Source organism: Polyodon spathula, chromosome 6 (assembly GCF_017654505.1).
Source record: "Polyodon spathula isolate WHYD16114869_AA chromosome 6, ASM1765450v1, whole genome shotgun sequence".
NCBI classification, from domain to species: Eukaryota; Metazoa; Chordata; class Actinopteri; order Acipenseriformes; family Polyodontidae; genus Polyodon; species Polyodon spathula.
The window spans coordinates 7,210,082-7,235,995 of NC_054539.1; the positions used below are offsets into that span (position 1 = coordinate 7,210,082).

At 38.8% G+C, this 25,914-nt stretch overlaps 1 protein-coding gene across 2 annotated transcripts in view; it reads right to left on the reverse strand.

Moving 5' to 3' along the window:
• Nucleotides 1-3,051: 3,051 nt before the first annotated feature.
• Nucleotides 3,052-25,914, reverse strand: part of LOC121316740 (alpha-actinin-2) — a 31,117-nt gene continuing 8,254 nt past the window's right edge. The window contains exons 2-22 of one of the 2 annotated variants that reach the window (XM_041251880.1): nucleotides 24,768-24,882; nucleotides 24,294-24,413; nucleotides 23,507-23,593; nucleotides 23,071-23,158; nucleotides 22,275-22,353; nucleotides 20,428-20,509; nucleotides 18,630-18,715; nucleotides 17,565-17,657; nucleotides 17,145-17,375; nucleotides 16,320-16,467; nucleotides 16,038-16,188; nucleotides 12,780-12,888; nucleotides 11,583-11,723; nucleotides 10,438-10,620; nucleotides 9,822-9,956; nucleotides 9,231-9,410; nucleotides 8,548-8,694; nucleotides 6,961-7,038; nucleotides 6,025-6,090; nucleotides 5,472-5,630; nucleotides 3,052-4,109 (exon numbers count right to left, since the gene is read on the reverse strand). In XM_041251880.1, the coding sequence (XP_041107814.1) occupies nucleotides 3,951-4,109; nucleotides 5,472-5,630; nucleotides 6,025-6,090; nucleotides 6,961-7,038; nucleotides 8,548-8,694; nucleotides 9,231-9,410; nucleotides 9,822-9,956; nucleotides 10,438-10,620; nucleotides 11,583-11,723; nucleotides 12,780-12,888; nucleotides 16,038-16,188; nucleotides 16,320-16,467; nucleotides 17,145-17,375; nucleotides 17,565-17,657; nucleotides 18,630-18,715; nucleotides 20,428-20,509; nucleotides 22,275-22,353; nucleotides 23,071-23,158; nucleotides 23,507-23,593; nucleotides 24,294-24,413; nucleotides 24,768-24,882 (2,637 nt within the window). In that variant the 3' untranslated portion in view covers nucleotides 3,052-3,950. The remainder of the gene's footprint in view (nucleotides 4,110-5,471; nucleotides 5,631-6,024; nucleotides 6,091-6,960; nucleotides 7,039-8,547; nucleotides 8,695-9,230; nucleotides 9,411-9,821; nucleotides 9,957-10,437; nucleotides 10,621-11,582; nucleotides 11,724-12,779; nucleotides 12,889-16,037; nucleotides 16,189-16,319; nucleotides 16,468-17,144; nucleotides 17,376-17,564; nucleotides 17,658-18,629; nucleotides 18,716-20,427; nucleotides 20,510-22,274; nucleotides 22,354-23,070; nucleotides 23,159-23,506; nucleotides 23,594-24,293; nucleotides 24,414-24,767; nucleotides 24,883-25,914) is intronic. The other variant, XM_041251879.1, reaches the window with a different exon arrangement.

Genomic DNA, 25,914 nt, shown 5'->3' on the forward strand with positions numbered 1-25,914 from the left:
ATACAGGGGTTGTAGTTGGTGAATAAAGTAAGAGTTGGTCTTCCGACGCCCCACCGCTCTCAAAGTTCAGCAGCCGCTGCTGTACTGGTGGGAACACGGGTGTACACTACGTAGCGATCTCGGTTAACTCAGGCAGGCGCCTCACACAGGACGAGAGAATCCACACACAGGTGGAGGGCGGTCGCAAACCCGGGACTTCTCGCACTAAAGCTTAGCTCCGATACCGCTGTACAAAAGACCCGACTCCTCTGCAACAAGCGTATATTGGGCTTATGTCCCTGTGTGTGATTAGGTCACCTACCAGCCCTGCTGCTGCCTTCCCCCTTCACGCTACACTCCCCCTGCCAGCCTGAAATCTGCTCCGACTTGCTCACCAGGCTACAGTCCGACAAGTGCATGCCGGGTTACCTGCGTCTGTTTCTCGCACCAAAGTAGCTATCCCGGGTTCGCGCCGGTCCGTGCGTGGATTGTGTCTCCTTGTGTCATGCGCCTGCCTGCGTTAACGAGATCGCTATGCAATAAAAAACGGTATGATCTTTAGGCCTATATTAATATAAGATTGAGAACAGGGGGATATGTAAAAATATGAGGTTCCTGAGCAGCTTCATGCACTGGCAGTTCTATAGGTGGAGGACCAGGCTGAGCACCCTAATGTTCCTGTAGACATCTGCCGGTCCCTATACCCTGCCTCTGCTCCGAGAAGCCACTGACTGCTGGTCTGCAGCTGTGGTAGAAGTGTCAGGCGCAGAATCCGCAACTTTATGGCTTCCAGTACCTGTACCAGTACCAAAAACTTTAGCAAATAGATATGTGTTCCATAGTAACCATGACCCTATCTGCACTCCCTCAGGAGTTATAAGCCAGTTTTACATTTGACCTTTAGGAGAGATCAAAGGTCACATGCAATAATATTTTTTGATGGAGCATATACAGGTTACTACATGTGCTCCATAGTAACCATAGCCCTATCTGCACTCTATAAGGAGTTATTAGCCAGTTTTGTAAGTCGATGATGTCATCCAACATGGCCGTCATGTTTTTATTGAAGAATCCCAGCAATAACAAGTCTGGTTAGTTGTGCTTAACAACATGTATTTATACAACCATTAATTATAGGCCATATGAGAGGTTTACATTTGCAGCGCCTTTTGCGGTCTTGCTTGTCTGTCTGTGTGTGTGTGTGCATGTGTGCGTGTGTGCGTGTGTGATTTGGTACTGCTAGTTAAATTGGATCTTGACTTCTGAAATCTCGTGAGACACAAGCATGATTCCTGCTCTGGTTTACATGGGTTTTTACAGCTATTGTTATTGCTGGGATTATTATTACAATTATTTTTTCGACCTAAATTGTTCAAAAACTCAGCACTAGGTTGGTAGATGTTTATGGGAAGATTGTAAATGCTAAAGAACTTATGTTGTAAGTCACATGGTTTGGCAGCCCTATTGGATTGAAAAAAACATGTAAAATTTGTCTTTCGAAAACGGCTTATTGCAGAGTGCTGAAAGTTGGTATAGTTGTTGAGAGATAGTCCAAGATTAACTCGTGTTCATAAGAAGCTCAAATGTAAATCTGGCTTATAACTCCTAAGAGAGTGCAGAGAGGTTCATGGTTACTATGGAACACATATAGTAACCTATGTATGCATTCTGCGCTATTTGCTAAAGTACTGTTAATGGTACTGGTACTGGAAGCTGTAAAGTTGCTGTCAACTCTAGTTATTATTATTATTATTATTTATTATTATTATTATTATTATTATTATGTGTTTCTTCATTCATTTTTCAGTGTTTGTGGATAAGATCACTGCATGACACTTTACATTCAGATATTTTAGTGCTTTACCTACTACTATGAGGCTTAAGGAATAGTGATAAGAACTCCAAACTACCAAATTATCAGTAGGTTTTAAAAGTGAAAGACATCATGAACAAGCCTTAGGATTTAAATAGCTTAGAAATGAAGGCCTTGAACAACCATGAATAAAAGGATACTGTAGACTGCCAGGATCCAGTCTCAGTAGGAAAAGACCAACACACAGATAAGCTTTACTAGTGCATAGTCATATTTACTTATTCAGTTAAAGTTTAAGTCTCTTGTGTGAACTTTAACTAAATAAGTAAATAGATTATTTCCAAATAAGGTTAGCTGTCATATTTATGTAGCACTTTTAAAATGATTTAAAAAAGAACCCGCATATGGGGCTGCGAAGTGATGCATCCAGTAAAGGTGCTCCATGTGGAGTGCAGGATGAGCCCTATAGCCTGGACGTCACTGGTTCTCGTCTAGATTATTCTACTGCTGACCGTGGATGGGAGAACCCAGCGGGCGGCGCACAATTTGCCGCACACTGCCTGGGGTGGGGAGGGCTTAGGTCGGCCAGGGTGTCCTTGGCTCATTGCGCACCAGCGATCCCTGTAGTCTGGCCGAGTGCCTGCGGGCTTGCTTGTAAGCTGCCCAGAGCTGCGTTGTGCTCCGACGCTGTAGCTCTGAGGTGGCTGCATGGTGGGTCTGCAGTGTGATAAGAAGCAGTTGGCTGACTACACACACTTTGGAGGACAACGTTTTGATTTGGTACACATATGAAATCAAACCACTGTAACTGAAAACTGTCAAAATATGCAAATTAGTGATGGTCTAATTTAATGGGTGACTTTAATAGGCCACATATTCAATTCACTTGAAATAGTAAGAGAAAAGAAGCACATAGCCATAAATGGTAAAATGCATGAGACTTTTTAGAAGTTCTTAAGATGCCTAATTAAAGCACAAAGTGGTCTAACATTTTCACACACGAGTGCCTAATGTTTCTGTACTACTAATTACTGACCAAAAATTGGAATATTTCTTTCAGTTTTGTGAATAGTGCCCACAATCACTCAGTAATATACACTTATATTCATGAATGTTTGACTGATAACAATAAAAAGGTGAAGTAAAAGTGTGCAATCAAGTCAAGAAGTCAAATGTTTTGGCAAATTACTTAATATTCATCAAGAGACACCCCATGTAAAAAAGAAATCAGAAAAATATTAAAAAGGAAAACCACAGGATTGAACAATATTTGGGTTTATTGAAAGTTCAAAAGTCTGAAACCGTAAAAATAGTGGCTTATACTGTCTTATACATTGTGCCTTATTGTTAGTTTCAAACAGTCTGGTTTTCGTTTTGATTAGTTTTTTGTTTTTTTTTTACTTTAGTCTTCTTCACACTGGTCAATTTAGTTACACTTTCTTATTATAAAGTCTCATAAACAAAGAGCCTAAGTTAACAAGCACTATTAATCTAGAAATCATGCCACTAAAATACATAACGCAGATATTCTGTAATACCTTTCATAAGCCAGAATTAGTTGCCCAGTTTCCAACAGTAAAGTCAATGCCAAATAATGGCATACCATTTTAAAATAATAAAGATCAGAGTAAATCAAACAAATTCTGAGATCCATTTTAAATATTGATGGTCATAATAGGCACTGACGATTACTGTGAGAAAGTGAGTAACACAAACCCCAAATCTGTATTGCAAATGCAGTAGTGCTTAAACAAAACCCCCAAAAAACCTTATGTGCCAAACGTATCAGGCACAGCTTCTGCATGTGTTCATGCTTCAATATCTGGCTTCTACTATGTGTCAGATTTAACAGTTATTGTCACAGTCTTTTTTATTATATGTTTATTTATGTATTCAATTCAATGCATAAATCTTGGTGCTAAATACATGCTTTACATATTACTAGTGCATCGCAGCGTATATATATATATATATATATATATATATATATATATATATATATAGTATATAGACACACACATACACACACACAATGAAACTCCTTGTACTGATGTTTTCATATCTTAAACTCAACCTGACAAAATATTTTATTTAAAAAGCAGACTTTGAACTTGCATTGCCTCTTGGGGGCAGCCCTACAGTAGGTGAGACATTCCAGTTAGAGATCGCTCTCCCCGTACAAGGCTGTTGAGAAGCATGTGTAATCCAGGGCCCCTGGCTGCTGGCCTGGCCCGGTGTAGGCAGGCATTCTCATGATGCAGTATTCAGCCTGCTCCGGGGGCAGCTCTCTCCGCAGTTCATCCACTAGGATGTAAGGCTGTGGAAACAATGGGGCAGCAGTTCAGAAACACCACTCCGGTCCCATTTAATCACTGCTGTGGGTAATTAGCAGCCAAAACCTACCTAAAAACACCCATGACCCTGTAGCACACACAGATAGCCCCTAAACAAAGTGACATTTTGCCCCCCATCCACAACCCAAATACATTTTTTGCACATGGTTGCTTTCTATAAGAAAGTGTAAATGCAATAACCTTGCAATAAACTGCTGACGGGCTTTTGAATATTATGTAAAATGCTCAGTCAAGTTTAGGGCTTTACTTGTTCCCTTCCAGGAAAATTCTTCGACTGGAATCCACTCAGGCCGTGGAGCATTTGTTTTTTTTCAAAGTGTCTGATGTCCCCTTATCTACAGGCTGACTTGCACAGCATTTGTTTAAAGGGCACACTGTGCTGGGCTGGCATCCAGCGGCCAGGAAAATTCTTTCAGATATCTCTTTAGAAAATGGTTTACATGAGCCCTGATGCCTCAAGGATAGTGTTTACTCCTCCTTACTTCATCTACACAGTATCAATTGAGTGTCGAGAAGAAGAATAATAATCAGCCAGTAATGAAAACACCTTCAGTAGAGACAGCTGCAACAGGCCGCCCTCAACCCCTACCTTGAGAAATCTGTTTTACGTTGCTGTATAACACTGAAAAGCCATCAACAGCGCACTTTGTGGGATGTTCTGTAGAGCTGTCAGAAGCTATTAACAGATTTTAATTTAGTTTTGTTTTTATTTTGTGATTTAAGTAGATAAAGTATAGTACAGGATTTAAACACAGACTAGTTGCACTATTTCAAGGGGCTTGTTTTGCAGGCACACCCACAGCAATCAGTAATATACTGTATACTATATACGAATTATTGATTAGTTCAAGGGCTTTTAATTGTGCACAGTGTAAGTACAGCATGTAAAGTCCTCAGTGCAAGTATATGTTATCTCAGGTAGTCCTGCACTTCCAAATGCATTTCACATGATGTCATCCCTCTGTCCAAGCTAGCAGCTTCCCCTAATGGATGACATGGTGTGCAACCCATAACATGACCCTGTAGAGATTGCTGGTGTGAAAGCATCTAGAAAGTGAATACTACCTGAAAGTAAGGCATGGAAACTGAGAGCTTTCTTTACTCCACTGTAGTACAGCGCTCTGACTCGTGCTTCAATCAAAATGAGATCACAATGCACGGGTAGCTTAGACTTGAGGAGCTCTTTCAACAGCCACTGTATAACCCCTTTAAAAAGACTATGGAACTGAAGTAAATAATAAACTATTAGATGCCAATTAAATCAAAATATTAAAAAATGGTCAAGCACAGTATCTCTCGGCACCCCATAATGGATGGCCACCTACCTTATCTGCAGCAAGTATTCTAAAGGAGGCGACGACCTGGTCAGCCGTGTCTGTGTCTGCAGTCTCCCTGGTCATGAAGTCAACGAAGGACTGGAAGGATACCACACCTGTGCCACTAGGATCCACCAGCGTCATGATTCGAGCAAACTCCACCTCACCCTACAAAATAAAGACACAAAGCAGTTCCTTAAAGTCACCCTGGTGACTGTGGATCTTTGCTAAATGAACCCCAGGTCAATCACTTCCTGTTACAAGACTAAAACCAAACAACGATATTCAAGGTCTCCTAAGCACTTTCAAAGTGTTTGTTTATCTTTTCTGTTACACTGAAATGGAATTTTCTCAACTGAGAAAGTAGGAGTTAAAAACTGGACTAAATGCTGTAAGAATTGTCCTTCTTTCTTACATGTTATTTTTGCTGAGCTCATCAAAAAGATTATAAAAAAAGAGAGATACTAAAAGTTGCTCCATTACAATGTTATTTCTCCTGGATAACTATTTTTATTTATTTGAACATACATTTGAATCCATTAAACATGCATTGTGTCCATACCAGGTCATAGCCCATGGAGATAAGGCACGCTCTAAAATCATCAGTCTCCATGCCCCCTTTCTTCTTCTGCAGGGTTGTGGGGTGAGGGCGCAGGAGAGTGAATGGGGCAGGTTTAGAAAGCAGGTGGGGTGTTCCCAGGAGCGCACAGAGAATAAGAGAGACAAGATCGAGGCGGAACATTGGCATCCAGGGTAGCGGTTCCCATCAAGGCAGGTAGCGGAGAGAGTCCAGAGGAATAAGCAGCAGCTTACACACACGGACAAACAAGACAGTTGGATAGGAGAGAACACACACATAGCCGGGTGGAAAGACAAAGGACAACAGCACCAGACAACAACAGAACAGATACAACAAAAAACAAAGAAAGCCATTTAGTGTCTCAAAAAAGCTAAGTTAAGAGGCAGGCTGATAAAAATGCAGATGACACATACAGTACTGTAAGAATCATTCAACTCAACTAGAGGACCTCTAAAGGGATGAGAGAGCAGTTAATTTTCTTTTGCCCATTTATTGCTTTGGTCCATCAGTCATGCACTGTGTAATGTGAAAGGCGAAAGTAAGACGGACAAATTTAGTTCTCAAAATTCATCAATCTAACTTTACACCAGTGCTGTACAGTACACTGGTATGTAGAGATTTTAATGGAGCTAGACAGCACTTGGTTCACTAAATATCATTAAAGTCATATACTTTTGTTTGTTTTTTTCACATAAGTAGATTTTCCGTTTCCGACAGATTTAAGTACAATGCCAGTATATGCATTTATTGCCCAATGTACTCATTATTTTCTTAAATCCTCATGTATAATACTGTTTGGTGATGCACTTTAGTTAGCACTCACAACCCAAAGCTTCCTTTCGGCAAGGTATCTGGCATCAGCATTTTCAGTGAAGCAGGCCGCCTCTCACTTTAAACAAGTACCAGTGCTGTGACTACCTGCTGGTCATTTCCAACTTGCCCAAGGCTGATGAGGCAGGCCTTGAACTCCTGAGGTCGAAGTTTCCCAGAGTCATCCTTTTGTCAAACAACGGTCACACCGTGCCATGCAGCAAGTGCAAAAAAACGTTTAGAAATACACACACACAAACGTCAACGTCAACAAACAGTTAGACCAAAAGCAAAGTTAATTTAGTGAATCTGCAGGGTGTTTATTTTTCTTTATTTACGTACTTAATGTATTCTCTTTAAATGTAATGCTCTTTCAATACAGCAGACGGGTATCCATGTTCGAAAAATAGCTCCAATATAAATGGTGCACAATTACAGGTACAATCACAAAACACCACCCAATAAACTTCAGTGGTATATAAGACACAATTGCATTTGTCTTTAGTATTATCTTTCTGAGCTGTTACTCAGTGTTGAAAGGCTTAACGATTGCCAATTTTATCAAATCTAATCAGAAAAAGCACTGTTCCCAGCAAATAGATTTCATATGGGCTTCATTGTAATCCTTAAAAGCTGAAACAGCAGCCTTGACATGGCACACTGATAACGATAAAGGAATTGTCTAAAGCAAACTTCAATGCAGGCCTAGTGTATTTAATCTAGAACTGTTACAAACTGTCTCAGATGTGCGTACAAATAACTTGTACTCGCTACAGACCCTGGCTGTTACCACATGTGTTTCAATGTTGAAGGTCAATGTGAAAAACAGAACATTTAACAAGAATGTGCTTCAGTTTAAAACAATACAACAGTTTCACACTAAATGGTAAACATGAACTTTAAACAGGCACAGCTACTTTCTTTTGTGAGATGTGGCCCAGAAACCCCTACATTTGCATCAGTTTAGTGCAACTAGTTTATCTCTAGGCAAAACCATATTAATATTGTACAATAGTGGGTGCTTTACATGTATTGCACTATTTTGTACTGTACAGTATATGAGTTCAGCCTGGAAATGCTGCAGTGCTCCAAACTACAGAAATATAATACTAAAGAATGTAGTATTCTTCTCTTTTACTAATTTTACTGCTATGGAGTCTAATTTACCTGTTTTTCCTTTCACGACTTCTAAAGTAATGAAAAGATCAACAGATTTGTAAGAAAAATTAGTGCAGCTACTTTTTGACACTGGTGTGTGCCACTAAAATGCTACGACTCAATCTGTCTTTGCTCTAAATACTTACTGTAGTTAACTGTCAATAACATGGCATTCAATGAAAATACGTTTTTGTTATCATTAATCCAAAATAAAAATGAAGATTGATATGTACATTTTTTCTTGATCATTAGTACTGACACACGTTCATAAAGTTTTATACAACATCATTCACAAGCTTGTTGCACAAGTCTGCGGGATAGCTTTGCCATATTTTATTAAAGATGCACCAATGAGACATTGATTTCAGAACTGGAATCCACTCTAGTGTTAAAAAATGTATAGCATATACTCAGGGGAATGATACTGAAATTAATAGAGGGTGTCAATACTTAGCAATATTGTAAGAGCCAGACATTCTGCGGTTTTTGTATTATTATTATTATTGCAATTCGAAGCATTGCTTTGGCGTAATGTACCCGGTCAAAGTGGTTGAAGGAGGATCTAAACTCATTCATCTGCTCCTGGCTGATACCCTTTGCATCTCTGGTCAGTATCTGGGTTTCAATCTCATTCATGGTCCGGGCAACGGTGGTTAGCAGGAGCTCCCATCCAACTCGAATGTGCTGCAGAAAAAAAAAGGTGCAAATACAGTCATTAATACTTTGGTAAATAAAACCTAGAGTATACATCTCCTTTACTTCTGGGTTTGTCCATTTCCAAAGTTTCTATTACGATTTTAGACCTTTAGATCCTTCCAGTGTGTCCCCATTACGTTAGCATTACAAATCATCTGTTTTTACCGCAATATATAACGCAAGCTGTAATTTAACTCTGCAAAATAAGAGCAGTGGATTTGACGTATTTTGATGTCAGCTTTGTTCTGTTAAATTCAAGAAAAAAAACTAGGCTGTCAATGTTTGTATTTCACCGTCTAAACTTTTAATATTCTGCCTAATTTAATATTACAGCGTGGTTTAACAGCATTTTTGTCACCTAAGGCCTACATTAACTAACTCTGATCCTGCTCCTTCACAGCAACTAGCTCTGGACTCCATTGTCACATTCTAAACCGTGCATAAAGTCCTACCCTCTGCACTTAGTCAATTAGCTTTAGTCTCGTATCCGTATGGGGATTGATGCCCTAATTCAAAGGCTGTACCTCCATGGTGTAGTTGGTGTGTTTGTTGTCGAAGATGAGAGACTCCTGGATCATCTGATGGTCTCCCTCCAGTTTGTCGATGTTGGGTTTGTAGGCGATGATGATGTGCTCGTACTGCTTCAGCTGGTTCATCTGGTCTTCCAAAGGCCCGCTCATTTCAACAGAGCTCTGGCCAATTTCCTGGAAGAGAAAAAAAAAAAGAAAACATTATATACTTGGAATATACAGCGGAATCCTTATTCTCGCCAACAGTTTTACTTGCATTGTAGAAAGAAACCGTGTAGAAAGGATACACTGTGTTTTGGGTTCTTAATAATTAATGGTTTTACCTGCTTTTGAAGGTAGAAACTATTTTTAGTGGATTAATCAGGAGACTGTTACTCTACAAACACAGGACATAAATACATATCTAAAATGAACCTGGTGTAACTAGAGTGATCCTGGGCACAGATTAATGAAGAATGAATCACCTACTATATTTGCAACCACCACTCAAGCATTGCCAAGCAATGAGAACAAGGACAAATCAGTGACTGGCGTGAATACTCGTAGCTGTAATCACTGAAAGGCACCTGTCTTGGTATGCCTCACCTGCATCTTGTTCTGTATCCAAGGGCCAATGACGTTGGCTTGGCTTGCAAACTGGCGTCGCAGGCGTTCGTTAGAGTGCTGGTGTGCCACCTCCTCCTGCAAGGCCTGCTCCCGCTGGGGGACAAGTTGCTTCACCTGCCCGGGGCAAAGAGACCACATCAGGGAAGAAGAGTCTTCTGGAGCTATACAATTGAAAATACAGTGTTCCCTCGTTTTTTCATTAGTTGCTAATTCACAAATTCTGTTAATTCACGGTTAGGCCATATTGACAGCAAATTGTAAATATATAGCTATATAGCATGTCTCTCAAATGACGGCAGGTCTTTTTCAGCAAATTTTAATAATAGAAAGCCTGATGTAAAGTGTTTTGTACTGTACCATTACCTGTTTTGTTTTAGTGCTTAATTAAAAAAATGTAATTGCCAGTGATCCTTTTTTTAATAATAACATTATTAATCACATAAAGCATATCAGCACACCTGTTTTACGTCTTAACCTATTTTACATCTATTCAGGGTGTAATGTGAGTCTGGAAGAAAAATGTAGTCAACCAGGAATTATAAAACTGAACATGGTTGTGTGCCACTATAGCTGCTCCTCGCCTTTAAAAAGATACCTTGTCCCATTTGGCACGAATTTCCTCAGCAGAAATGGTGCTGTAGGGGTTGATTATTGAGAGGCTGACACCGTAACTCTGGGCAATCTTCTGAACCTCGTTGTGGATTCCCAGAATGGCCTGTCTCTCGCTGTCAGCCTCAGGAAGAGTGGCTTTAAACTGTTCATGAGCTGAAATCAGGCTCTGCAAATTGGGGGGAAAAACATATTAATGCCATCAATTGTTCAGCAAGAATGCCTGCTGCTTTAATAGTTTACAGCTATGGCCAAAAGTTTTGCATCACTCTACAGAATGAACTCATTTTGTATCATAAAGTCAAACAAAACCTGCTTGGTAATGTTACGTTTACATATTGAATAGCATACTGCTTTGTAATTTTCCATATACTTAACGAAAAACTCAAAATCTACCTTAAAATACAGCACTATTATAATCTTTATTTTTTTTATATTGAGCCTTTCATAGCTGACCACCATCACAAAGTGCTTTACAGAGGTAGGCTGTGAACGGTGCATTATATACAGAGTCACATAATAGGACATTTATTTAAAATCGTATCTGCTGGATGGAGCACAAGGAGGTTAAGTGACTTGCTCAGGGTCACATAGTGAGTCTGTCAGTGGCAGTGGTGGGATTTGAACTGGTAACCTTCTGGTTACAAGCGCTGGACCTTAACCACTGAACCACACTGCCTCCTGTACTATTATGGATTGACTTCCTGTTAGCTTTTGTGATATTCTGACATTCTGTGTGTGTGTGTATATATATATATATATATATATATATATATATATATATATATATATATATATATATATATATATATATATATATACATACACACACACATATATATATATATATATATATATATATATATATATATATATATATATATATATATATATATATATATATATATATATATATATATATATATATATATATATATATATATATATATATATATATATATATATATATACACATATATACACACACACACACTGTATATACAGTTTTTGGTTTTGTTTTTTTAATTATGTCTCCATCGTAAAATTGAAGGTGATGCAAAACTTTTGGCCAGAGCTGTACTTTTAATGGTTATTGAGAATGAAGCAGCTATCACAGCAGCGGAAGCACACCTGGGTTTCCTCGATGCTGTGCACAATGAACATGTCCTGCAGGTCCTCCATGGCCCCCTCCATCCAGTTGTTGAAAGGCGCCGCCCTCTTGGCAAACTCCAGGTACAGCTGGTCAATGGTTTCCAGCAGCTTCTCTGTTCTCTGAAACCAGGAAAATGGAACGAACGGGATGTATTTTTAACTCTTAAGCAAGCACGCTTGTTGAGCAAAGGTCTCAAAGGTCAGATTTTTTGAAAGCCCATTTTGGTTCCGGTGAAGCAGAGGCATCAGTCTAATGCCATTTTTTTTACTGGTAGAACCAGACCTCTAGTCATACCAGGGCATAACAATACCAACAATTGTATCCATTGGTAACAGTGGCAGCATGGGTATAATCATTGCAACAAATAAATAATATATATGCCATGCCAGTGACTGCCGTTTAGTGCTATACAATGTGGAAGGCAGGCTTAAATATATATATTTTTTAAATGTATTATTTATTTATATATATATATATAAAAGATTTACCCATTGAGACCGAAGCATAATTTACAAGGGGGTCCTGTTAGACAATAAAACAATTACAAATACAAGCAACACAATAAATACATGTGTGGTTCAAACTTAGTCAGCAGCCTACAAAAAAGAACAACATAAATAGGACACATCTATATGTTAATGTGGACTAAAGGAAATTTAAAACACAATGGCAACCGCTCTAAGCATTTCCCGTACATCTTTATAGTTAGAAAAGAGGTCTTTTCTTCCCATATATATATAATATATATAATATATATAGCCTATATATATATATATATATACCTATATATATTGGAATATATCCATGCCATACAACTTACAGCCGGGTGAGGGACTTCTTTCCCATCATGTGAAGTGGGTTTGTATTTAGTGTTCCTGTACATGTAGTGTATGACAGAATAAAATCTTTAGGAAAATTTGGAACAATAGGACAGATCCTAAGTTGATCATAACTATAATCATAGGTCAAGTAATAGGGAATATTACAGTACAGTCCCTAGTCGCTTCCAGGAAAACAATAGTTCATGTCATTCAACCTGTGAACTGACAGTAAAAGCTGTACATATGCAGATTTAGAGGGTCAGTTCAGGAGAGATCAGCAAGGCTCAGCAGTACTGGTTGGTTTGTGGTCAGCCAGATACAGAATGGTGTGACAATCCCTCGGAATCCCCATACCTCAAGTGCTTCCCTTCTTTTCTGAGTGAGCGTTCCAAGTTTGTCCCATTGGTCACACATCTTCTGGCATCTCTCGTTGACTTCAGCTGCGGCGTGGTAGTTCAGCTCACTGTAAAATACAGGATGAGCCATCCGGTCATTCAACTATGTGAATGTCAACTCATAAAAAAAAGGATTTAACAGAAACAGATGGATGATTCAGGACTTCACCCTAACAAATATGCCCCATGTTGAAGGGATTGGTACAATAAATGCCTTAAAGCAAATCCTGAATATAATAGCACTAAGGGTCATCAGCGTTGTGGAGCTTAACTGGACACTGCTTAGATCTTCTTTTTTTTTGTTACCAGGATTACTAACTAATGAACGTTTTCAAACAGTTTTGCCTCCTCTGCAACTGTGGAAACTGTGAGTCAGTAAATCGAAAGTCTTCAGTTTCTCAAGGGGCAAAAGGGATCATTGCATACCCCTAAAACAATGTCACTTTAGAAATTTTAACATGAAGTCAGTTAACATGAATAGGTCCATGTTGTCAATAAAATTGACAAAGATCCTGTATTCACCAGTGTGGTGTTTCTCTTGAGTGTATGGGGTTATTACCTCACATATAACGTAATGGGGCCCATGTAGGTATTTTCTATACCTTCCTCCTTCATAACTATGCCCTTTTAGACCTTTATGACAGCTGTCCCTGGCATTGACTGTTCAGCATTGCATTGTAGGCAGGCCTCTCTACTTAATGACAGATAATACAGGCTGCACTGAAAAACCCACAAAAAAAGAACTGATACTGCCTGCCTGCGTACATCACCAATCACCAGTCTGCTAATAACTCTAACCTTTATGTGCTCAGCTGTTGCCACCGAAAACATCAAAGCTGCCAGTGATCTGAGAAGGGGAAAGTTCAAGGGCACACTGCTGATTGTTCTCCATTAAAATAGAAAGCCGCACTGGAGGGGATGCTGTAACCCAAGAGCCACTGCAGGTCCAGACTAAATAATCCAAGGAAGACTGTGTGCTGGAGAGGATGAAATCACTTCGCAGAGTAAACCCAACCACATGTTGTTGTTCGTTTTTTTTTTTGACACTCAGAAGAACAGTGGCTCAACAACATTTCTTGAGTGTTATCAAGTTTCATTTGCTAACAGTACCTACCCTTTGTGCAGCCTGTGACTTAGTGTATAGCCCTTTCTCTTGGATAACTTGCAGTATCTCCCTTTTAGATTTAATCTTATATTATTGTACCAATACTCAATGGCAATACTACTTCTATTTCGCTCTGCTTGAGACAGTGATTCAAATTAGATGGGGCAGTATAGGCTAGGCGATGACAGGCGACTGGATTGTCCAATGAGAGTGATATGTAGCAGGCTATTCCATGCTGGCAGCGTGCAAAGCAAACTCTTCCAGAATCAGCAAGATTAATGAGCAGATTAACAGTTACTGCTGAATTATAGGCAGCCACGATCGTCGCTATCCTCCCTTTGCAACCTGAAGCTGATTTGTTGGAGCGTCACTATAATAGCGGCACAAGAATGAAAGTGGCAGGTGTCTGTGCTGGTATATTTAGACAGATGAGCACATGGGAGTTGAAAGACCACTTTCTTCTCTGAGAATTACAACACTAAGACTTGAAATAGGAAAAATGTTCTGTATTTCATATATTTTGACAGACTGGAATCTTTCAAACAATGAAGCAGAGTTTCTCAGTCTTGTCTTATGGCACTAAAGTGTGAAATGCAATGCCCTCAAATCACATGTACTTTCCTGCTGGATATTCTACACATTACACCCACCTGCTGGTCAAAAAAGACTTTGTCATTGCATTCTACATTAGTTCTAGCTACCACAGATATTGGTAATTCCAAGAAGCAACAATAAAACACAATTGTGATAATATAAATTCTTGCTGGTTAGTATAAAGCTCACTGATAATATATTACTGACAACAGATTAGGGCATATTATCAATGTGTTTCAGTCCAGTCTTAACTCCTATTTTTGTTGGATGGAGAAATGTAAAAAAACAACAAAAACAAAACCTCCTGAAAAACTAAAAAGTTCTCAAGAGACTTTGTATTGTTTACAATTCTTGATGTTTGTTCTTGACCTCATTAAAAAATGTACAGTAATAAAGAACAAAAGTAAAGTGCTATCTGTCTGCTATTCACTTATAGTATATTGAGAGTCCAAATCATGTTATCTTTTGATAACACGTGGAGTTTTAAGAAACAGGACAATGGAACAGGGAAATAAAGCAATAGGTATAACTAGAGGAGGCTTTCCTTACTGGTATAAAAACTTTGACACCATATTGAATAGTAACCATTAGGAGTACTGTTAACTAGTTGTACATTCAATGCACTCCTATAGCTACTGTTTCACTTTACGCAATAAAAGCTTGGCAGAACACAGGGCTGTAACCATGCCATAGCTATCAGTAAAGTTAGGGATTGTAGCCAAAATGAAAGCCACATCTAGGGGGTTTTAACCTCTCGACAGGTCAACTGGAATACAATCTGATGGTCAGAAGACAGCCATCACTACAGACACTAATAAACTCAGACTGACACTGGAGAAAACTACCTTAGGGGGAGAACAACTCACAGCTGCCATTACCCAAAATGTAACCCTTGTCAGCATGAAACACAAACATAACACTACATTTCAATTACCTTACTGTGGTTTCCACTATGTTTCACTAGGTTTAAACTCTATCGCTCTGCACAGAAAACCAAATAGCTCACCGTCTCTCAACAGTTCACTTACACATCCAAACTTCCAATCCTTGTGAATATCTACCAAAGGTAACCTGCAATCTCCACTAGCCTCTAGTTAAACTATAGTGCATGACAGTTGAATTATTATCATGTTTTCCTTTAGGGCCTTTCTGTGACACAGGATTATTGTCAGGAAGCAGACAAGTCAGCTATCTTTGCCATTCCTGCTCTGCACATAAAATAAGGACTTCAGGTTCCATTTCTGTAGTCCATTAACTTTAACTGGCAGTAAATATGTGATACAATGAATTACCACCCGACGTAGCCTAAAAGGCAGTTTCATTCATTTATATGACCTGACCTCTATACCATCTGACTGTCAAATGTAGATAAAAAAGATATTTTAGGAACAAGCCTCACTAAAAAGCAGCAACCCCTGTGCCCCTCTTGTGAAACAATCTGAGGAATTTGTCCTCAGTGCTTTTTGACCAGTTTATCAGTTGAATGTCAACAGCTGTGTGCCTGTAACAGGAACATACTTGAGCTCCTGGGCAATGGCTGCTATCTGCTCCATTCGGTCCTGGTGAGCAGCCAAGTCACTCTCGAAGGCCTCGTGCTTCCTCAGCAGGGCACGCACCTCAGTCAGGGAGGCCGACTCATAGTCCTTCTGAGACAAAATCTGCTCCTTATCTGGAAAAGAAACACCCCAGAACTTAAAAACAACAAACAAGCAATTCTTGGTGTATTGGCATAAAAGAGTGAGGGATTTAAATCTAGACGAGCAGACTGCCCTCCCCTTGTATACTGCTCGATGCACCTACCACATGCCCAGCTCTCGTGGGTACAGGCTTTCTGTCTGAACTTCTCTGCAAGGTGGTCTACGCGCTCCAGTCTCCTGATCTCATTGAGAAGCCACTCCTCGTAACCCTTCTCCACCTGCTCCAGGCTCTGCCAGGCACTTGCGATATCCTAAACGACCAATACACAACACCACTGGTGACTGCCATGAGTAACTGCTGTTTAGAGATGCACATGGCTACCCATTTGATTTACAGGTTTAGGGTATTTTTACAGTTTCCCATGCTTTCCCATGGTTACATACACTATGTATTTACCATAGTTAACCCAGGCTTGTCACGTTTATTAATATGCTTTACTATACCTCACAGTTCTTTACATTGCTTACCTAACTTTACCATCCTTTATTACCCTTTGCTATGCTTTTCCTATGGTAAACACTTATAAGGGACCATCCCAACTATGGTTAGAAAGTATGTTCTCCAGTAAACTTACAAACGTTGCACTTAGTAATCAAACGAGGTCATAAAGACTGATCCACTAAGCTTTTTCTCCAGTGCCACATTTGCACCATAGCTTTCAAAATGGAAAAACAAAATAGGGAGTTTTAAAAATTTTAATAGTTAAATGTGTTGATTTAAGTGACATACTGTAGAGTGATTATTTCCTGCTTAATATGTCACCAGTTTTTGTTCTATATTTGGGAAGAATGGTGCAAAAACTGCACTGGAGTGAATGCATGGAATCGGGTCCACTGTCTATTCCAGCTGTAATACAAGGTGGTTTGGCAGGGACTTGGACAATGTCACATACTGTCTTTCCGATGAGTGTGAATTCAAAGCACTTACTGAAACCATCTTGCCCTCAGACGGCATGAAGGCAGGTCTGCTGCTTATCCTCAGCTTGGTCTGCAAGGTGTTGAAGCTGATCTCCAGCTGACACTTCTCCTGCACCTTGGGGGGTTTGTGAATGCGCCGGTACCCCCGGAAATCCTCCAGCTTCTGCTGCATGGAAATCATGGTCTTCTCAGGGGTCCGGTTCTCCAGCCAGGGGATGGTGCGGTGAATCCATTCCAGCAGCTGATTACCCCACAAACAAACACAAGGGGTTACTGTCACACACACACACACACACACACACACACACACACACGCACACACACACACACACACACACACCAGGTACTCTGCAAAAATGACTGGTGTCCATCTTGTTAGTTTCTTGTTATCAAGTAAAATTAATACACTGCATGTTTCACTTCACTTTACCTCGCTGGCTAGCCGCTCATATTCTTCCATCAGCTTCTCATTCTCTTGATTCACTCCCAGGACTTTACAAATCCTGTTAGCTGCTGTCTCAGCCTGTTGAGCAAATAAGAGGGAGCAATTTAATAAATCTCAGTTATTTTTCTGTTTATCATTATTACTACTGCTAACCCGAGTTATAATTCGGACCCAAATACACTTGTAATCTTTAGGAAAATATATATTCATGTACTCAAAGAAAATGTGTTTCTATTTTGATTCGATAAAAACACCCGTCAGTCATAAACCAAAATAAAAATTTGTTTTGAACTTCTGTAAAAACCTGCTAAAAGTTAATTAAATTGGACCTTTAGGGGATATCCTTTGGTACCCATAATTATTAGACTGGAAATAATTTCAATAGTATTTTACAGTATTATCCTGGTCTATGCTAATAAAGCTGTGACACACTAGCAAATGAGCAGTAAATGCCTTGTCTTGAATGTATTTTCAATTCAGTTTTACACACGTCAACAAGAACCGCATGTCTGTAAACCAGATTACCAGACACTTTCAAATTGTAATGCCTAAAATATCACTAGTTGAGAAAGTACTGTAAAACCAACACTATATCAGAAAGTATGTCTGATGATAAGTAACTGTGATTCTACAATGAGTTTGCATTCTAAAAACGACAACTATTAAGTGAGATGAACAATATAACCTCATTAGGGTTCATGCCTTTATTATATGTTAGAACATTAACATTCAAGTACAAAAACAAAACAATATTTTAAGTATACATGCCTCCACTCAATATTGATTGCAGAGCTGTTGATAAGGAAGGAATCTTAATGATAAAGTCTGAGTGATTAAAGTTGCTTGGGTGAAGGATGACTTTCACTATCCATAGAGAAGGCATAGCATAGCCTGCTTAGCTTATCTGTCTATCCAGTCTGTCATCCAAGGTGTTAATTTTGTTATTATTTCCCCACTATGAACTGTACTAAGCAAAGCTCAAAAATGGTTAATACAATAAAATAAAAAAAAACAGATTGCAGTAACAAAGAACAACAAAAAAAAGTATACCTGCTCTGCTCCAGCAAAAGCATGATAGAAGCAGGACACATAGGTCATTAGAGCTCTCTCATCAGGTTTGGGGGTGTTCACAATGTCTAAAGTGGCAGAAAAATAAAATGGGACGAGCAGAAGATAGAGAGTGAGCAATGGGACTAAAAGGAAGAAGAAAACTAAGAAGGACTCCCAGTTGAATTAGATTGATGCCAGCAGGAACGCTAAAGGAAATATAGAATGCATAAGCATAAAAACAAAAGAAAGAAACGGATCTGATTAGGAAATGAAGAAGTTTGGAATAAGAGGGAATCTGAAGCAGACAAACTGGCTGGGTCACCCCTTGTCAGGATAAAGCAGAAGTTGTGCAACCCATTAAGTACAGTTAAAAGGCCCCATTCACAACACTTAAACACTTAAACAATGCTTAGGAAAAAAATGAGTATAAAGTAGTAAACCCTCTCAAAAAGTCAAAAGTGTTTCAATTATTCAAAATGGAATAAAAACAAAATGTCCTTGACAAATCATTATTTTAAAAAGTCCTTAAAGTTTATGAATGGGACAAAAGGGGCACACCAATGGAGTGAATCTGCATTTCACCAGTAGGTAGCGCTTGCGCACCAATATGCTATGAGAGTAGGAGCAAGACTTCAGACATGGAAGTATGAATGTACAGGACAGTTACCCACATCATATCATACCCTCCATGTATGTTTGGGGAAGGTGGGTTTAAACCATAGGCTAAGAATCCCTCTCTCTCCTTTTTAAGCGAATACCATGAAAAGCAGAACAGGAAAGAAAACAGGAAGGACTGCTGGGAGATCACTGGGAACAGGAGGTGAAAGGTCAGAGGCTGCCCCTTTGTTACATCCTCACCTTCTGAGCACCAGCAAAGGCATGGTAGTAACTGGACACATAGGTCATAATGGCCCTTTCGTCAGGTCTGGCTGTGTTTACTAAATCTGTGTGGAAAGAACATGGTCACCCCTTCAGTTTTTTCAAACTGACTGCTTATAAAGCAAATGCTTACCCGCATCAGGGCTGTCCAGGTCACACATAATTATAAATGGTAGAACTTAAACTTGGCCATATGATGCATGTATTTTTAGTGCATTAAAGTGAACATTACCAATGGAAAAGGTTGAATGTGTGACCCAACATACAGTAGCCCTTTAAATGAGATATTATTAAAGAATTTCACTATCTTTCAGGTCACAAAAGACGAAGAAGGGTCGTGACAAACTGCCAACACGCTCTATTTAAAAGTCGAACAACAGTACACTCAACACTAATTAAACAGATTTTCCCATTTCAGTTGTTTATCTGCTACACAGTTCCATTTAATTAACACCTGAAGCACTGAAATTTGCTTAAAGGGTTTTTCATCGTACTTCGGTTATTGACCTATTTAAGGAATTACCTCATTGAGATGCCACTTTGTAAACTCAGCCTCAAAGAGACAGCATTGTATCCAGGCTTTAGTAGATAACATCTCCTACAATAGCATATGGGTCAGGCTGCTGTCTTGTTGGGTGTTCCATTCTTTTGATTGTAGGGAATCATTTAGTATCACTCATTGCACAGCACTTTGAGCCATCCCATGACAACTGGGCAGGACAACCTAGCCTCTGAGTATATTTCATAAGCTATCAAACTATAATATATATCTATATATATATATATATATATATATATATGGGATGATATATATATTGACAAAAGTGCCAGCCTTAATTATATAGCATTTACTTTTTCCCAATCATGTCCTGCTCAGTATGTCATGCTAATGGAAATGCTAAGGGCTTCTTTAGATTACCTTCAGCATCCAACATTTTCGGGATGTCCAGGTGTTTCTCTGCAACTTCCAAGGCCAGGTTCAGGTTACCAACAGGATCATCCTACATGGAAAACAAGAGGGTGAATTTTCAGGCTTTGCTTCCACTTTACACAATGTACTGTAATAGGGGTTAGAGGATCTGTATGCATCCAGGAAACAAATGGCTACATTCATGACTTTTTTCAACACAGCTTTTTTCTTTTTAGAATTGCATGGATGTCTAATTGGGCACAATCAACTGATTTGCAGAATCACAGCAGCTGCAGATTCTTCTAATACTGCCATGTCCATTACCCTGCACCCAAACTCCAGCCATGGGCAATCCCACCTTATTAGCTCAATTGAGGCATTTCAATCTAGTACATTTCCGAGCTGACCATGACACCATCTCAAGTGTAAACTCCAAAGCAATTAGATAGGGGCTTTTTTTATTTTTATTTTTTTATCGTCGTCTCCAAGAACTAACCCAAATCTCTCTGCCACCTTCCAGAGTAATCCTCTTTAGAAATACAATATGATTAAAGCATGTATTTATTAGGAGGGGCGGACCTTAGAATTAACATTACGCAATTAAACAATCATTCAAACTTGGTTTAATCCTACACACCTCCGGTGCTAAATCTTCTGGTTTCAAAAATGATTCTTGTATTATCATGGCAGTTATTTTAAACATCTAAAAGAGCTCTAATTTGAATGTCTCAGAGATAATTAGAAAAACTAACAAACAAAAATATTAACTAGTAATGGCTTTAAAACAATAGGACTACAAATAAAACAGTTCAAGCGGATGGAAAGAAGCACCCACTGAAAAGCACTTTGCGACACTCCATGCTGTATTAAACGTTTAAAGGGACACTACATGTTTCTAACATGTGTTTACTGTCATATTATGCATGTTCAGTATGATTCTCTTTCCCTGCAAAAATTGGTTCTGATTTTCCAAAGTGAGGAGAAGTATATTATTAGTGCACTGAAGCATTGAGAACTGAAGCCTGTGCAACACTGATATGCTTCCCCAACTCACTTTATTGAAAACAGCCTCAAGGAGTCTTTTCAGAAGCAATTTCTGACAAGTTTGTTCAGTGTTTAGCATGGCAAAAAAACTAGCCAGAAACAACAAAAGAGAATCATAAGGAACTAAATTAGGATATTAAACAAGGTAATAAATTAAATATTAGGTGAACGCAGAGTATAAAAAGTATCCCTTTAAATAGCCACATTCATGGTAGGGTCTTTTTCCATCCATGGTTCTACAGTACAAAGCAGCCAAAGACACCTACTGATGGTTGTACACTGCAACTACAAACTCAGATTTCTACAGAAGTAACGTTTGTTTCTTGCAACAAGGGATTCCTAGCATTACCTATGGTTTAAGCAACATGTATCTTTAATACCTCATCCAGAGCATCGAAGGCAAGCAGGTCAGGCCTGTGCCTGTGGATGAGGGCATTAAATGCCAGCCCATCCCTCCAGCTGCATGCAAGTCCAACCAGTAGAACAGTGACAGTAATGCAAGTGCACATGCGGTGGAGAAAGCGAACACACAAAACAAAACGGGAAATTGGGGGAAATTAAATGGACTGTGCTCTATAACCCTGCTCTTGACAAGGGAACCCATGCCAGAAAACAAGGGGAAAATTTGAATTTCTCAAATGCATCCTGTTGAATGCTGCTCGCTTTATATACAGATTAAGTCATAGGACTCCCAGCACATAGGATTCCCAGCACTGTAGCTTTCATTAGTAAATGCATCAGATCATATTGGAAAAGAAGCATGCAGTGAAGATAACACCACAATCCAGCATGCTGTGGAACCCGCTAAAGACCTTATTCAGCTTGGAGAAGTCAATGAGATCAGGTCGGTGCCTGTGAATCAGTGCACAGAATGCGAGGCCATCTTTCCAGCTTCACAATGGACAGAAGAAAAGGGAGTTATAATTAGATGGTTGCATGAAATAGTTGAATAGGTATATTACTGTATAGAAAAAAAAGTACTCAAAGGATGATATATGAAAATGCATAATCCCTTCGGTAAACCTTGGAGCTTCTGAATAGACTATTCACCGTCTATCACTGGGCCAGACCAGCTGCTTTGTATGTACAGTAAATCCGCTAGGAGCACTGTGAGATAAGTCAGTTGTGTCCCAACAGTGGAATCTAAAATGCTGACCTATGCTTAAAGTCCATTATTTTGCCTCTTATTAGTTTTATTATTAGTTGCTCAGAATCTTTTGGTTCTTTCTTCTTGTTAATTCATGGTCTGACTGCAGCTACACTTTTGCAATGAGTTTGAACAGCAGCCCAGGAAGTGATTAGGTACCATGAAGTAGCAGCAGCTTTTTCAAATATTGAATTGGACTAGGACCAGGACTTGGAATACCAAGGCTGGCAACCCCATGCAGCTAACTCTAAAAATGACAACTTTTCCAGAAAATTTGGGAAATTGGTAGCCGAGACAAAAACGGTAGCTGTTGTATTGTAGCTACGAAGCCCCCACATCAGCCATCAGTGGTAGAGTCCGGCTACTCCAGATGCAACATGGACTTTATTAAAAAGGAAAAGCGAATCAAAACGTGATCTAAGTAAAATGTAATAAGCGATAGCTGCTGCAGCTGGTCTCACCTCACGTGGAAGTTCTGAACATTAACGTTCTTGTAAGGAGCAGTCTTTCTCTGGCACCACAGCAGCAGACCTTCCTTTGCAGATGTTTCTGGAAAAAAAAAAATTAAAGTCAGTAATTGTTTTGTTAGATTGCTGAAGAGGATAGAAAGGAGAACACCAGAAGCAATATTATATATATATATATATTATATATATATATATATATATATCATAGTGTTTATAGTATAAAAAGCAAACACAGATCACCATATTTTTCGTTTTTGCCACTGGTTTATAAAAACGGTGAAAAAAATTGTATTTTTGCTAATGCTAACAGAATGTTTTTTTTATATATTTTTTTATTTTTATTTATTAAAACATTGATTAATGCTTCTTTAAACAGAATGCCAACATGTCAATACCCCCCCCCCCATATTTAAACAGTGTTTATTTTTACCTTCCACTGAAATATCCTGAATAGCAAAGCGAAGGATGATAGTCCAGATCATACCCAAGGTCATCTTCACATTCCCATCCACAATCTCTGCAGGAGACATCAGGTAACAGATCAGCTAAGTATTACTGCCTGATAAAATCCACGGTTGCCTTCAGCCAAGTTAAGGTTTGTGTCTAGCCCTACCTGACTGTGTTAAATTAAAGCAAAATTGTCAAATCTATATTTAGATTTTTAGAAGTTTAATTGAAAGCTTTCAGATCTTTTTTTTTTCTTACAAACCTATTCTATATGCTAATGTACAGATTTCTGTGTACCCTTTACAATATATGTCTATGGTACAGTACCACAACACTAGTACAAAAGCTATTCGGGCTGCAGATTTTTCATTTCAACATTTTTAAACAATACATATATTTTCAAACAGGATTTATTTGTTTTAACCCAACCATTACTTGGCTTTTGATGAGCAGATCTGTAGTGCTTTCCTTGCAAAAGACTTGCAGCACATATGGCCTTTCTTCTGTAATATATATATTTTTTGTTGCAGAGATTTGATGCACAAATGATTTACCATCCTTGTTGTGAAATTAAAAACATTTTTAATGAAGTTAGCTAAGACAGGAGGAATTTGTGTAGGGCCAGAATATGATCTGTGTTGGAATTTGGCACAATTTAAATAATCCTACGGTATGCTTAATGTCCACAAAGTATGCAGAACCTCATTTTAACATCTACAAGTTCACATGCAAACAATGCCGTCAGTGCTACTAGATAAAACTGCAGATACCTTCAGCACCGATAGATACAAGTTTCACTCCTTTGCTTGCGACAAAATCCAGGGCTTTGTTGACATTGGCAATTTTATGGAAGCGCATCTTTCCTCTGTCTGGCTTGGGTAGTCTTTCACCTATTGGTAAAATAAAAAAATAAAAAATAAAACACTGCAGTTACAACTGTATCTGAAGTCAATAGTGAACGCAGGGAATGTTTAAAAGGATGTTTTAAGTTATAGTGAAGGTGGAAATAGAAATTATGCTTTACAGTACCGTGGTATGAGCATAGTATAGCACAGTAAAGCATAGTGAATTCATTATAAACCACAGACAAGTAGTGTTATTCAAGCAATGGTATAGCAGCAGAATGGTGAAAACATACTAAACTTCAAAATTACTGTGCAAATTTAACATGGTAAAAAATGGCCCCATTTGCAGAAAAATATGTTGTTGGTTTTCTTTTTCCCACGCGTACAATATGAAAGTACCTGAAATAATTTCCAAAAGCAGCATAAGTTTAAGGCCATTCCGAAAGTCCTCTTCAATATTTTCAATCTGTGTTCCTGCTTTTCTCAAATGGGAACTGCACCAGGCTGTAAATGTCTAAAAAAAAAAGAAGATATCCCACATTAAAAACAGAAGTATGTATACAAGATAGATGCTCTGCGACATCGAGAGCCATGGTAGTTAAGAACATAAGGATATAAACGATTGGAGGCATTCAGCCCTCTTGCTTCTTTGGCTGTTGGTAGATTATTGATCCCAGAATCTCATCAAGCAGCCTCTTGAAGGATCCCAGGGTGTCAGCTTCAACAACATTACTGGGGAGTTGGTTCCCACAATTCTCTGTGTAAAAAAGTGCCCCCTATTTTCTGTTCTGAATGCCTATTTATCTAATCTCCATTTGTGTCCCCTGGTCCTTGTTTCTTTTTTCAGGTCCGAAAAAGTCCCCTGGGTCGACACTGTCAATACCTTTTAGAATTTTGAATGCTTGGTGCAGATCGTCTTCTTTGTTCAAGACTGAATAGGTTCAATTCTTTTAGCCTGTTTGCATATGACATGCCTTTTAAACCCGGAATAATTCTGGTCACTCTTCTTTGCACTGTTTCTAGAGTAGCAATATCCTTTTTGTAGTGAGGTGATCAGAACTGAAAACAATATTCTAGATGAGGTCTTACTAATGCATTGTAAAGTTTTAACATTACTTCCCTTGATTTAAATTCAACACTTTTCACTATATATCCGAGCATTTTGTTGGCCTTTTTTTTATAGCTCCCCCACATTATCTAGATGAAGACATTTCTGAGTCAGCATAAATTCCTAGATCTTTTTCATAGATTTCTTCTTCAATTTCAGTATCTCCCATATGGTATTTATAATGCACATTTTTACTGCCTGCGTGCAGTACCTTACACTTTTCTCTATTAAATGTCATTTGCCATGTGTCTGCCCAGTTCTGAACGCTGTCTAGATCATTTTGAATGACCTTTGCTGCTGCAATGGTGTTTCCCACTCCTGCTATTTTTGTGTTGTCTGCAAATTTAACAAGTTTGCTTACTACACCAGAATCTAAGCCATTAATGTAGATTAGGAATAGCAGAGGACCCAATACTGATCCCTGTGGTACTCCACTGG